The sequence below is a fragment of the Bos grunniens genome, chromosome X (assembly GCF_055505025.1).
Source record: "Bos grunniens cultivar Pamir isolate PY7600 chromosome X, Bosgru_T2T1.0, whole genome shotgun sequence".
NCBI lineage: Eukaryota > Metazoa > Chordata > Mammalia > Artiodactyla > Bovidae > Bos > Bos grunniens.
Window position 1 is genome coordinate 124,681,706 of NC_141194.1, and position 15,395 is coordinate 124,697,100.

Consider the following 15,395-nt stretch of genomic DNA (forward strand, 5'->3'; position numbering starts at 1 on the left):
TCAAAATGGAGAGATGTCTTGTATACCCCTGCCCCACACATGCATAGATAGCCTCCCCCACTATCAGCATGTCCCATCAGAGTGGTATGTTTGTGACAATTGATGAACCTACATTGACACATCATTAGCACCAAAGTCCAGAGTTGACATTGCCATTACTCTTGATGTTGGACATTCTAGGGGTTTGGACAAATGTATAATGACATCTATCTACCTTTAGAGTGTTGTTCAGGGTAATTTCACTGCCCTAAAAAACTTCTGTGCATTCTCTCTTTTTTAAACCACTAATCTAAACTACCTTACCCATCTATCCATTTATTCCTTCTCCATATGCCATATTCTTTTTTGCCTTCTTATTTCCTGTTTGACTCATCCATCCATGTCTTCCACCTGAAGTTGGGGAGATGATGAGAGTTTTCAGAGTCCAATTCTGTTTTGCTGGGTCTGTCAATTACAGGGCATGGTGCTGCTTGTTTTGTGAAAACCAAGGACTTGGAGAAGTGAAATTGACCACTGCACTTGAATGTAAGCAGGTGGCTCTTCTGTCATATAAGCCAAATATTGTATAAATACAATAATGTATTGCCCTTTCCTGTTTCATAGTAGTTTACCAACACAAACTCATTTTTTGTAGGCATCATAATTATCTCAGAATTCCTATAACAGTGGTTTGGCTTAGATTTAAGTTTTCTTAAGGCCGTTATAGTTTTCCTTTATCATGGGACGTATCTCTATAGTCAGCCTTTGTTTCTGCATTTTAGCCCCTTAAAATAATTTCCTCAGACCTATATGATTCGTTCCCTTTGGAAAACAGAGTTATAAAAATGAATTCACTCTAAAGCATTTCCAGGAAATGGAGGAAATATATTTTACTGGAAAATCAGTAGCCTAGGATGGAGGTTCAAAAGGCCTCTACCTCTTTTTCTATGGCTTCTAACCATCTGTTTTATTCTGAATTTAGTCAAAAGTTAATTGAGCAAAAGGATACTCCGTTGTCCTTGTGAAGAAGGAATCAGGGAAGCAAAGGCAATGTCTGGACAGTGTATTTTAGTATTGAGTGGATTTCATCTCAATCAGATTGTACTGCTCTGAAGTTAGTTGGCCTGCCAAACTCCCTGCCTTCTGACTCACCACTGAGGCCTTCTGTTTGGGAACACATAGCCTTCTCTGTCTGCTTCCCTTTTTAATCCTTTTACAGTAGATGCCCTGTGGCCTGAAAAATAAAGAACCAGTCTCCAAAGTTCATCAGTTGGTCTATTGAGATTGAGGAAAGCAATAAAAATCCAAGTGAATTTGGGAAAGAATCTTAGGCATCCACCATGATGAGCATTTCTACTAATCACACCACAGCAAGGGCAATACTGTTCAGTACATCATCATTCAAACACATTTTGCATTATTTAACGAAGGACTCATTAATCACCTTTGTCAATCTAGCTTGTAAAATCAGCATTCAGTTCAGTTCAGTTGCTCAGTTGTGTCCTACTCTGTGACCCCATGAATCGCAGCATGCCAGGCCTCCCTGTCTATCACCAACTCCCGGAGTTCATCCAAACTCACGTCCATCTAGTCGGTGATGCCATCCAGCCATCTCATCCTCTGTCATCCCCTTCTCCTCCTGCCCTCAATCCCTCCCAGCACCAGAGTCTTTTCCAGTGAGTCAACTCTTCGCATGAGTTGGCCAAAGTACTGGAGTTTCAGCTTTAGCATCAGTCCTTCCAAAGAACACCCAGGACTGATCTCCTTTAGGATGGACTGGTTGGATCTCCTTGCAGTCCAAGGGACTCTCAGGAGTCTTCTCCAACACCACAGTTCAAAAGCATCAATTCTTCGGTGCTCAGCTTTCTTCACAGTCCAACTCTCACATCCATACATGACCACTGGAAAAACCGTAGCCTTGACTAGATGGACCTTTGTTGGCAAAGTAATGTCTCTGCTTTTGAATATGCTATCTAGGTTGGTCATAACTTTCCTTCCAAGGAGTAAACGTCTTTTAACTTAATAGCTGCAATCACCATCTGCAGTGATTTTGGACTGGAAAAGGTCAGTTTTCATTCCAATCCCAAAAAAAGGCAATGCCAAAGAATGCTCAAACTACCACACAATTGCACTCATCTCACACGCTGGTAAAGTAAAATTCTCAAAATTCTCAAAATTCTCCAAGCCAGGCTTCAGCAATATGTAAACCGTGAACTTCCAGATGTTCAAGCTGGTTTTAGAAAAGGCAGAGGAACCAGAGATCAAATTGCCAACATCCACTGGATCATCAAAAAAGCAAGAGAGTTGCAGAAAAACATCTATTTCTGCTTTACTGACTATGCCAAAGCCTTTGACTGTGTGGATCACAATAAACTGGAAAATTCTGAAAGAGATGGGAATACCAGACCACCTGACCTGCCTCTTGAGAAACCTATATGCTGGTCAGAAAGCAACAGTTAGAACTGGACATGGAGCAACAGACTGGTTCCAAATAGGAAAAGGAGTATGTCAAGGCTGTATGTTGTCACCCTGTTTATTTAACTTATATGCAGAGTACATCAGGAGAAACGCTGGACTGGAAGAAACACAAGCTGGAATCAAGATTGCTGGGAGAAATCTCAATAACCTCAGATATGCAGATGACACCACCCTTATGGCAGAAAGTGAAGAGGAACTAAAAAGCCTCTTGATGAAAGTGAAAGAGGAGAGTGAAAAAGTTGGCTTAAAGCTCAACATTCAGAAAACGAAGATCATGGCATCTGGTCCCATCACTTCATGGGAAATAGATGGGGAAACAGGGGAAACAGTGTCAGACTTTATTTTGGGGGGGCTCCAAAATCACTAAAGATGGTGATTGAAGCCATGAAATCAGCATTCAGCCACCCTCAAAACTTGCAACATTATGAGTTTAGTGTATGTTTCTGTTCAGATCTCCAGAACTCAGTCAAGGGCAGTAAGGAGTGTCTGCCTTCCTGCTTCTGTTTGTCCGTACGAGTGATTGCAGCGCAGATAGAACCCTTGGAATACTGCTTCGCTTAGCACACTCCAATAAACCCCTTGGACCAGGGCAGTTGGCACCTTTCTTGCAAAATCTTAGTCCTTTCTCCAAAGGGAACTTGAGATGATTGCATTTTAAAGGAAGTTGAAATAATAAAACTGTTTCAACAGGGAGATAGCAACCTTGGAGTTAAAGTAGTGATGTTTAATTGTCTTAAAAAATTACACTTTATGATGTAAATAATGTCTTCGAAATTTCTAATTTAAAAATTCCCTCAGGCAATGATTGTGTTTTTTTTTTTCTTTTTCGCTTTGTTTTTCTTTTTTTTAAATGAACATTATAATCTGGATAGTATGACAGTTTCAGACAACGGTTCTTGAATGCAAGGTTGAGGATTTGAGACGGTACATTACTAGACATGGTCTCTTCAGAAAAATGTGAACAAAGGAAGTGATAAACTGACTTCATTCTCTCCTGGATATAAGTGGGAAGCCAGGCCACCAGCCTCTTTTTCTTTCAATATGAATACTGTAGACAAATAAATATTGCTAAAAAGGAAATCTGTATAAGAGTTTTACCTCTTAATAACTGTGGTCCTGTTGAATTCTAGTGCCCCTCTTTCCATTTGTAAGAATAAAAAATGAATCCTAGTGCTGAATGTGAGTAAAAGTGATTATTTAATACACTGCAGTGAACAACAGCTCAGCTGGGCAGAGAGGTGTAAGGATGGACAAATTGAGTTTGGAAGGGTATTCTACTGGATAAGGACTTGAACTCAGAGAAAAAACAGAAAAATTTCCATGAACAGATGAGAAATTTGTCCTTTGAATTTAAGATAACAGCTATAATGATATATAATTCACATACCACAAAAGTCACCACTTTAAAGTGTACAATTCACTGATTTTTAGTAAATTATGTGATGATCACCACCATCTTATTTTATAACATTTTCATCACCTCAATAAGAAACCCTGTACCCATTAGTACTCACTCCCTCCAGCCCTTAACAACCACTAATCTACTTTCTGTCTCTCTGTAGAGTTTTCCTTATTCTGGATGTTTCATATAAATTGAATCATACAATCTTTGTTCTTTTGTGTCTGGCTTCTTCCTTAGCATAACATTTTCAAGGTTCATCCACGTTGTGTCTTAGTAACTCATTGCTTTTTGTGACTGATTAATCTTCCATTGTATGGATATAATAGGTTTTGTGTATCCAACCATCACCTGATGGACCTTTGGGTTATTATTTATAATGCTGTTGTGAAAATTGATGTGCAAATATTTACATAGAGATATTTTTTCATTTTTTCTAGTAATGGATTACTGGGTCATATGATAAATCTATGTCTGACTTTTTGAGGAACTGCCGAACTGCTTTCCACAGTAGCTACTTTCCATAGAAAGTTTTTGACTTTCCCACCAGCAATGTATGAAGGTTCCAGTTTCTCCATATCTTCACCAACCCTTTTTATTTTCTACTTTTTCGTTTTATTATAGCCACTCTACTAAGTGTGAAGTAGTATTGTGGTTTTGATTAGCATTTCCCTAGTGGTTAACTCGGAGAAGGCAATGGCACCCCACTCCAGAACTCTTGCCTAGAAAATCCCATGGATGGAGGAGCCTGGTAGGCTGCAGTCCATGGGGTCGCTAAGAGTCAGACACGACTTCACTTTCACTTTCACTTTTCACTTTCATGCACTGGAGAAGGAAATGGCAACCCACTCCAGTGTTCTTGCCTGGAGAATCCCAGGGTCGGCGAAGCCTGGTGGGCTGCTGTCTATGGGGTCGCACAGAGTCGGGCACGACTGAGCGACTTCACTTTCACTTTCATGCATTGGAGAAGGAAATGGCAACCCACTCCAGTGTTCTTGCCTGGAGAATCCCAGGGTCGGCGGAGCCTGGTGGGCTGCTGTCTATGGGGTCGCACAGAGTCGGACACGACTGAAGCGACTTAGCAGCAGCAGCAGCAGTGGTTAACTATGTTGACTATCTCTTTATGTGCATGTTGGCCATTTGTATATCTTCTTTGGCAAGATGTCTATTTAAATCCTTTGCCAACTTTAATTGATTACTTTTATTGTTGAGTTATAAATTCTGAATAGTAGACCCTTTTCAAATACATTATTTGTAAATATTTCCCCCATTTTGTAGGTTGTCTTTTTCTTGACAATGTCCTTTGGTGAGCTTCTCTGGTGGCTCAGTGGTAAAGAATCCAAAGGAGACACAGGAGACATGGGTTTGATCCCTGGGTTGGGAAGACCCCCTGGAGAAGAAAATGGCAACCCACTCCAGTATTCTTTTTTTTAAATTTTTTAAATAATCTTATTCATTTTAATTGGAGGCTAACTACTTTACAATATTGTAGTGGTTTTGCCATACATTGCCATGAATCCACTCCAGTATTCTTGTCTGAGGAATCCCATGGACAGAGGAGCCGGCAGGCTATAGACCATGGGGTTGCAAAAGAGTTGGACATGACTTAGCAACTAAACAATGTCCTTTGATACATAAAAGTTTTTAATTTTCATGAATTTAAATTTATCCATCTTTAGTCTCTTGTTGCTTGTGCTTTTGGTGTCATCCAAGAATCCATTGCCAAATCCAAGGTCAGGAAGATTTCCTCTTCTGTTTTCTTCTCAGGGTTTTGTAATTTTAACTCCAGCATCCATTTTGAGTTAGTTTTTTAATATGATGTGAAGTAGGAGTGCAAGTTCTTTCTTTGCATGTACTTATCCAGTGGTCCCAGCACCACTTTTTAAAAAATATCTCTTTAAAAACTATTTTATATTGGGGTATAGTTGATTAACAATGTTCGTGTTGTTAGTTTAAGGTGTACAGCAAAGTGAGCCTCCAGCAACTCATCAATTATAGTTCACGTTTTCCTACCTTGCTTCCCATTCCTGTGGAGGCTTCTCATGGTTTTCTGCTCCAGCAAGATATGATCTCTATCTGCTTGTCTGTTTCTCTAATTTTGAGTGTATCATTTTTCCCTTGTGACCTCAATTCCCTGACAAATGTAAGTAAAGTTCTTTTAGCCATTTTTTAAAAAGCTATTTGCTTGTTTTTAGGATGGAGTAATTTTTAGGATGGACTAGCAAATGCCTTAAATGCTGGAGTGGAAACCAGAAGTCCTGTTTCTTCTTTTTTGATATAGGCATGTATAGCTATTTACCGTCTCCAAGCACTGTTTTAACTGCATCGTACAAGTGTTTTATGTTGTGTTTTTTTTTAAATTCATCTCAAGATAGTTTCTAATTTCCTTTGTTGTGCGTTGACCTCCTGTAGGGGTAACATTTCTATTCCATTAGGTGGATTAATTTCACAGCACACTGGTACGTCCAGGCCCCTAGATGCACGCTTATTTTTAGAGTAGGCATTCCTCTTTAAGGAACAGAGAAACTGAAAGTAGACGTGAGTGGCTGGGAGGAGGGGCTACAACTCATTGGGGCCACCCCTATAGCCCATGTCCTTGTCGGCCAGGGGTGATATTGCCCTTCAGGTGACATTTGGCATTGTCTGGGCACATTTTTGATTGTCATACTTGGGCAGGGGGTGGCGTGCAGCTGACATCTGACGGGTAGATTCCAGTGATGTTGCTAAACATCCTGCAGTGCACAGGGCATCCCCTCACAACAAAGAGTGATCTGCTCTGAAATGTCAATAACTGCCATTGAGGAACCTTTTTTTTAACCATTTAAATTGGAAGGGACTGTTTCCCAACTCACCCAGCACCTACACGTACAGTGTCTCCCTTACCTCTTCACAATGGTCCCTGAGGTAGGTGAAATGTCACAATCTGAGATGAGGCAAGTGAAACCTTAACACTGAAGCAACCTGCTCATTGGTAGCAGAGCCTGGACGACCACCCTTCAGTTCAGTTGTTTCAAAACAAACCACAGCTGCCTGGACCTCCAGGTGGTTTTTCCATTCCACCTTTTAAAAGCAGATCATCATGCCCTGTCTTGTGAGTACATGTCTGGCATGTTGGTAGGTTAAAGGGCTTCTCCTGGCTAAGAATGCTTCACGTGGTCTTGTGAGCCCCCTGTTTAATGTCTCCCCCTGCAGATAGAGTAGAAACTCCCTGAGGGCAGGTATGGCCTTTGTCACCACATAGTGAAAGTTGCTCAGTCATGTCCGACTCTTTGCGACCCCATGGACTGTCCATGGAATTCTCCAGGCCAGAATACTGGAGTGGGTATCCTTTCCCTTCTCCAGGGGATCTTCCCAACCCAGTGATCGAACGCAGTTCTCCCGCATTGCAGGCGGATTCTTTACCAGCTGAGCCACAAGGGAAGCCCTGTCACCACATAGACAGTAAATTTGTGTTGAATGGATTAGGAGATATGACAAAGTACACCAAAATGTTAGCTTGGTGGATTTCTAAGAACTTGGAATGAAGGTTGTAGCTGCCTCCAGAAAAGGCTGGGAAATGGGGCATGACTCCAGGGCTGGTGGTGGAAGAGAAACTGTGGACCTATTTATTGATTATTTTGCCTAGAGGATTTTCTTTGGGCTATCATTAATAATACTGGTAAGCATCATTTCCCTCATTTAATTCCTCACATTTCAGCTTCTTTTTCTCTTTGAAATGTTTATACTGGCACTTTTTACTTTTAATTAAAAAACCAGTTTTAACCCTGCTTAAGAATTCAGTGTCCTCAGATTTTGTCACCTAAAGATCTTCTCAAAAACATCATTTAAAAAACTCTGTTTTGTTGTTTGATATCAGTTATCGTGAAATTATCCTGACATTGAATCTCTATGTCTTGGGGTAGTTGGTCTCAGTCTTCTCAGCCATAAAATGGAAATGATGATCCTTTGTTAGCTGAGACTTTTACTGAGGATAAAATAATTTAAAGCACACAAAAGCATTCTGAGCCATACTGTGTAAATGGTAGGGCCCCTCCAAGTAAAGGTAATTCTGAAAAAACATGTATGAGTTATGCAATATAACCAATTGCCATGCAATTATTAGTTTGCTAGAATGCATTCAGATTTTGTGTTCCTTACTCACACTGCTAACCTGAGTAAATAGGACTTTTCTTTCTTATAATTTGATAAAAAGATCTAAAACTGTATTTTATTTTGGACTTTTCTGACAATGACAATACCTTGATCTTTGTTTCTCCATAGGTGTTACAGAATATCTTGGACACTGAAAAAGATTATGCTAAAGAACTTCAGTCTCTTCTTGTGACTTACTTAAGACCCCTGCAGTCCAATAACAAGTAAGTTTTATATTTTAAACCCCTCACTAAGCAAAGCAAGATAATGTCAGCATATGGAGTCATTACTCTTATGTCACTGAATAATTGGTTTTGCCCTTTAGAAGAATTTCCGCAGATCACAGGTTGCCAAGAACATGGTCAAGGCAACAGAAATTACGCAAGATGTTGCTTTTGGGGAGCTCGGCTTTCTCTCTCCTGGCTGTGGCGGGAATGGGTCGGTCTGCTTTTCTGTCTGTCACCATTTTTGTCTTGTCCATTTTTAAAGGGATATATTTGGTTTTACTTTCCAGAAAAAGGGCTTGCTGATGTTTTTATGCAAAAAGCACAGATACTGGAAATTCTTCTGCTTGCTGTGACCTTTGCTTGCCAGAGCAGAAACTCTTTCCCATGCTCTGAGAGTGGAAAAAGTGTGGCATTTTGTGAGTGTTCCTAAGAGCCATTCAAGCCAGTATTTCACCCAGGCCAAAGTGAATGAGAAAGAGATGTTAGAATGTTTTTCACAATCCAACATTCAAACCTTATTCTGATCGTGGAAATCCGAAGGCCTGAATTGCAAACTTACTTTTCACAAAATAAAACTGTTGACCACTCATTTTTTTGGTGCTTGTAACAAATAATGTCCAGCTGCATTTGTGTGTTTTTAATGGATTAAACTTTCCTAGAGATTATGATTTAAGTCAAATAGAAAATTTAGCAGTTGATACGTAGAGTGGAGGACAGAAGCCTCTTCTTTTACTTCAGTTTGAGTATATTTTTTGCCAAACAATTACCTAAATTGTTGGCTTCTAGCTTAAATAAGTTTAATGATGTATTTCACTATTTTCTCCCTTTTTCTAAACCATTCTTGCTTAGACATAATGTCCTATTAAATTTCCCACTTGGTTATTTTCATGACACTGTGGGAATCCTACTTCAGTATGAAAGGATTTTGTATTCCTGTGTTTTGTCAGAGTTTAAATGATCAACAACAAAGTAGCTTTTGTTAATATTTTGTAAAATATGAAGTGCTCTGTGAATCATAGTTCTTAGAGCTGAATGGAACTTCAGTGAATCATTGGGTCTAGTGCCCTGGAAGAAATGACTTTCCTCGTTGAATAAATAAGAAAACCAAATCCCAAAGAGGCTCACTGCCCTGCCCATCACATGGTCAGTCAGTGGCCAGATTCAACCTGCTGTATCTCCTGCCACTGAGTGAAATGTGGGTCTGTGTTCTAGAGGTGACAGGCAGAGGAGGAGAGGGAAACTGATGTGTTAAAGCTGACAGCAGAGATGGTAAGACTTCAAATAAAGGAGTGATTGATGAGCAGTCAAGAACTAGACAAAAGAAAGGAAAAGAGCCAGGGCAGAGGAGGTGAGAGAACCGAGCCAGAACCGCACTGTTCCACGGAAATTCGAAATGCACTTACAGTCACTTTCCATTGGTTCTGCCTTGTCGACCCCGAAGTGATTTGAGCAAAGCAGACTGTTTACTGTTTAATCCTGAAGGGCCCAGCTAAGTGCTCAGTCAAGTTCCTGCTGCTCTAGGGGAGCAACAGCCAGGAAAGCTGCCTAAACGGTTTCACTTTTGACACCCATGAGAGGGGTTTTTCAGCTTGTGGTTCAAGAGGGCATCAGAGGGTAGGAACTGGGTGCTTTTTATACTCTGGGGGTTACTGGTAACGTCTGTTTGGGTCTTCCTTTTCTTTGTCAGCAAAAGTTACTCTCCTGGAAACCCTCCCCTAGTATTATTATATTAAGGAGAAATAACGTGTGGCAGACGTTGGCCTTTTAAGTCAATCTTCAGAAAAGTTTTCTCTCAAAAAGTAGAAGCATTTACTCTGGAGCTAGAATGTTTGAGTTCAACTTCTGGCTTCACCATTCGCTGGCTTTGTGACTTTGGCTGATTTGCCTAACCTCTCTGTGTGTGGGTTTCCTTATGTGTAAAATGGAGACAGCGATAGTATCTATCTCATAAAGTTGTTGTAAGGTTAAGACAAGTTGTTATTTGTAAAATGCTTACCTCAGTGTTAAGCGCTATACTAATGTTGGCTCCTTTTTTTTTTTTTTCGATATGAGAAGAAAAGATGAGAAAATTCTTAGTACAGAGGTGATGGATAAAGTTGTTCAGTTTGTCTTTGTTTGATTCTAGTCCATTCCAAAAACAAACACACACATCAGTACTATTTCTTCCCTCCTACTTCCTCTCCAGATTTCCTTGAGTTGATTTATGAGCCTTTTAATTTAAGAGAAGCCGGATTTTGCTCTTTTTCCTTGTGCCTTATATGGCATATATAATATCTTCCAATTACTGTCCCAGCTCCTCTCAGGGAGAGAATTCAAAAGTTTTTACACTTATTCCCAACTGTGATGTATTCTACCTACTTTAGACTCTTATTTATTTTTTATTGAGATAGAGTTGACATGTAAACATTATATTAGTTCAGATGTACAGTGTAATGATTCAGTATGTGTATATATTGTGAAATAATCACTACAGTAAATCTAGTTAACATTTATCATCACACATAGTTACAAAATTTTTTTCTTGTGATGAGGACTTTTAAGACCTACTCTCTCAGAAACTTTCCAATATGCAGTACAGTATTATTGACTGTGGTCACCATGCCATACATTCCATCCCTATGCCTTCCTTATTTTATAACTAGAAGCTTGAACCTTTTGACCACCGTAATCCATTCCACCCACCCCTTCTCCCCACCTTTGGCAACCACCAATCCGTTCTCTGTCAATGCTCAGATGTTAAGCATTTGTTACTCATTTACTCCTCGCTTTGTAAAATACCTAATGTCCCTTGTAAACACTCATTTCTTTACGATCATTATTCTTGTTGTAGAAAAGGAAACCAAGGAAAGAAGTTTTAGAAAGTTGCTTAAGACCACAGAGTTGGTGTCAATTCAGAAGCAAAAGTTAAAATATAAGAATTGCTTCCTTTGTCCCATTTGCCAGTTACTAGCAAACTGTCACCTAACCAGACTAGAGAGAGATAGCTCAAGTCATCCCCAAGTTCTCTTCACTGAAGCTGCATATATCTATTTTTCAGTCTGAGTACTGTGGAGTTTACATCTTTATTGGGAAACTTCGAGGAAGTATGTACATTTCAACAGACGCTCTGCCAAGCCTTGGAAGAATGTTCAAAGTAAGTGTCTCACATTGCCATTAAGATAGCTAGCAACATTGGGTTTTTTAAATGTGTGTTTTGTTTTCTTTTGACTGTTGTCTTAGATATGGGCACTTTGTATTTATGCATTTATACATTTATTACAACTTTAGTAAATTGCCCCAGTACAGAGAAAATCTGGACTTCCCTGGTGGCTCAGTGATAAAGACTTTGCCTGCACAGTGGGAGATTGGGGTACAATCCCTGGGTCAGGAAGAGCCCCTGGAGAAGGAAATGGCAGCCCACTCCAGTATTCTTGCTTGGGAAATCCCATGGACAGAGGAGCCTGGCAGGCTACATACAGTCCATGGGGTCGCAAAACAGTTGGACATGACTGAGCAACTCTACAATAACAACAACAGAGAAAATTCACTAGGTGGTGGTATTCACAGTGTCAGACCACTAGTTGCTTCTCAGTGTTCTACATCTAGTCAATTACTTCTGGCTTTATTTAAGAATTATGTTGACAAATAAGGTCTAAACTGACTATAGATGATGCCTTTATCATCTATTAGATGATAATTTGTACATAGCGAATTACTTTTCCAAGTAATACCTTTATGTGAAGCACAATACATCATTGAAGGCTAGCTAGATCATTGAGGTGTTCAACTTCATACTGCAGAGTGAACTGTGATGATCATTAAGCAATTTACTTCTGGAGCAAGATTAGTTGTCCAAGTGGTGGATCTCAGACATTGGTGACTTTTGTTGTCTATAGGGAACTTGGGGGCAATTGCCTGTTTCTTGAACTTAGTGAAGCACAAGTGGTTGTCCACGGAGGAAGCTGGTGAGAGCCCTCACAAGGAGACCTCAAGAGCCACTCCAAATGCTGTAGGGATCCAGATGATTGGTATGGAAAGGTGGTGACTAAGAGCAGATTGCCATCTAGATTTGTCATCTTTGTTTTCCATTTTATAGAGAAATACATAGAAGAGTCCAAAGAATAAGCCAAAATTATTATAATCGGTATCTCTGAATGGTGGAATTCCAAGTAATTTTTTTCTTGTGTTTTTCTGAGTTTTTTGCAAACTAAGATAGGTGACTTGTAATTTTAAACATCTGGATGTCACCTTGCCTAGCAACTGCCACCAAGACTACATAACACTTCTTTTTGATGTGTCATTTCTGGATTCAGTTAGTTTTGTCTGTACTTAAAGTGAAGTGAAGTGAAAGTTGCTCCATCATATCCGACTCTTTGTGACCTAATGGACTATACAGTCCATGGAATTCTCCAGGCCAGAAGACTGGAGTGAGTAGCCGTTCCTTTTTCCAGGGGATCTTCCCAACCCAGGGATCGAACTCAGGTCTCCCACATTGCAGGTGGATTCTTTACCAGCTGAGCCACCAGGGAAGCCCAAGAATACTGGAGGGGGTAGCCTATCCCTTCTCCAGTGGATCTTCCCAACCCAGAAATCGAACCAGGGTCTTGCATTGCAGGCAGATTTTTTACCAACTAAACTATCTGTACTTGAACTTCATGTAAATTAATCAAGAGTATTTTTAGTGTGTCTGGCTAAATTTGAATATTGTAATTTGAATAAGCATCTTAAAACCCCTATTAATGCAAAATAAGTATCTGACTCTATGTATTGGAGCTATGTTTGGTGGCTGGGGTTTAAAGCAGTGGCCAAGAACTTGCATTTCATAGATAAAATGGTTATAATATAGAAGTTTCTTTTTAACTTTGGCAAAAGAATTCAAAAGGTTTGCATGTTGCCAGGTTTAGTATAAATCACCTTCCTTTATCTTGTTTTCTCTATTACATTGTGTGTTCTACTTGTTTTACTTACAGGTTTCCAGAAAACCAACACAAAGTAGGTGGTTGTCTTCTGAGCCTCATGCCTCATTTTAAATCTATGTATCTGGCTTACTGTGCAAATCATCCTTCAGCTGTAAATGTGCTCACCCAGCACAGGTAAATTATTAACATTTCCCTCCAAAAGCTGTTTTGCAATGATACCTTTTCCTCAGACTACCTATTTGGAAATCTAGAGTCTCCCTCCGAACTCTTGATTATCCCTTTACGTCATACCAGAAATCGATTCATTGTTATATGGTTTTATTGCCCATTCATGTAACAGATAATTTATTGAGCACCTACTATGTGCAAAGTCCTATAGTAGCTGATGGGGATCCAGCTGTGAACAGGGAAGAGAAGGTCCCTTCCCTCATGGAGCGTAGATTCTTAGACATGAAATTATGTGTCACGTACTTTAAGCAAAGATCTCGGATTATAATTATACATGAATATAAGCTTTCGGATGCATGGAGAACAGCAGAACACTGTCTCCTTTAAGCGTCCTTACAAGGGATCCAGCTGAGCTCATGTCTCTCCTGCCCTTCCTTACCCTCTGACAACTCATCCTTGACACATTCACTGATACAGTCATCGGGACCAGGATTCTGTAGGATAGGCTTGAAGACAGTTTTGACTTTGAAACTGTGTGCTAGAAATCCAGGTGAGACAATAGGAAGAACAACACGCAGAGGCTCTTATGAGTGAACTCAGAGTCTAGATTCAGACCAACATGATTCTGGAGGCTGCTCAAGACAGAAAAGACTTTTCTCTTAATTTGACTTGAACTCCCAGAGCCAACCTGGAACGCTAGTTGACACCAACCCTCAGAAAGTGATGGAAACTTCGGTTTTGTTCTGTTTTGTGAAGGGCTTGATTGGCTTTATAGAGCTGTTATGTAGGCATTTTGAAGGTAGAATTCAGTAGGTTCTCCTTGGAGGTCAGTTTTACTTCCCTAATGAAAGTTGTGAATTTTTATGAAATAGCAAATATGGACGTTGGAGTTTAAAGAAAGAAGCCGTGACTCTGGATTATTTAGGCAAGTGGCTCAACTGCTTAGAGCTAATAATAACACTGACAATGTGCCAAGCACATGATGTAAACGCCTATGATAGAGTTACTATTATTACCATCTCTGCTTTACAGATAAGACATTGGAAGGTTAAGTAATTTGCCCAAGTACTCATAATTGTTAAGTGGTTGAGCCCGAATTAGAATCCAGGTCTGTCAGACTTCTAAAACAATGTTTTTATGGAGGCATGTGTTTCACCTACAAAGAGAATACTCTAAATGCAAATTTAAAGGATTATCATAAAATGAACACTTATGTACTTAAGAAATAAAATGTTACCATTTCCTTTTTAATATAACAGCTTTATTGAGATATAATTCACATACTATACAATTCACCCATTTAAAGTGTTAAGTAAATTCAGAATTGTGCAACCATCACCATGATCAATATTAGAAGATTTTCATCATTCTCCAAACAAACCCATACTCATTAGCAGTGACTCTCCATTGCCAGACCAAGGCAACCACTGAAATACGTTAGGTCGCTATGGATTTGCTTATACTGAACATTTCATTTAAGTGAAATCACACAACGTATGGCCTTTTGTGTCTGGCTTCTTTCACTCAGCATAATGTTTTCAAGATTCATCAGTGCTGTTGCACTTATCAGTACACTGCTTTTTAAATTGTCATATAATGAAAAACATTCCATTGTATGAATACCACATATTGGTCTTCCATTCACCAGCTTGTGGACATATGGATTGTGAATGGTGTTATTATGAAGGTTCATGTACAAGTCTTTGTGTGGACATGTTTTCATTTCTTTTGGGTAGATACCTAGGAGTGAAATTGGTGGGTCATACAGGAACTCTGTTTTACTTTTAGAGGAACTGTGAGACTTTTCCAAGTGGCTGCACCAATTTATATTCCTACTAATACTTTCTCCACATCCTCACCAACATTTGTTATCATTAGTCTTTTTGATTATAGATGATAGCCTTCCTAAAGGGTATGAAATGATACCTTATTGTGACATTGATTTGCATTTCCCTAGTGACTCATGATGCTGAGCATCTTTCATGTGCTTGTTGGCAATTGGTGTACCTTCATTTGGGGAAATGTCTATTCGGATCCTTCACCTGTTGTTAAATTGGGTTACTTGTCTCGTTATTGAGATATGATTAACATACCATAAATTCACCATTTAAAAAT

General features: G+C 39.5%; 1 protein-coding gene across 28 annotated transcripts in view; it reads left to right on the forward strand.

The window, feature by feature from the left end:
* Positions 1 to 15,395, forward strand: part of ARHGEF6 (Rac/Cdc42 guanine nucleotide exchange factor 6) — a 117,883-nt gene that overhangs the window by 54,283 nt on the left and 48,205 nt on the right. For all 28 annotated transcript variants that reach the window (XR_015159585.1, XR_015159584.1, XM_086389097.1 and 25 more), the window contains 3 exons: positions 8,117 to 8,211; positions 11,252 to 11,347; positions 13,164 to 13,286. Coding sequence is in view for 26 of the 28 variants with exons in the window: in XM_086389097.1 (XP_086245223.1) it covers positions 8,117 to 8,211; positions 11,252 to 11,347; positions 13,164 to 13,286 (314 nt within the window). In the remaining 2 variants the exon portion in view is untranslated. The remainder of the gene's footprint in view (positions 1 to 8,116; positions 8,212 to 11,251; positions 11,348 to 13,163; positions 13,287 to 15,395) is intronic.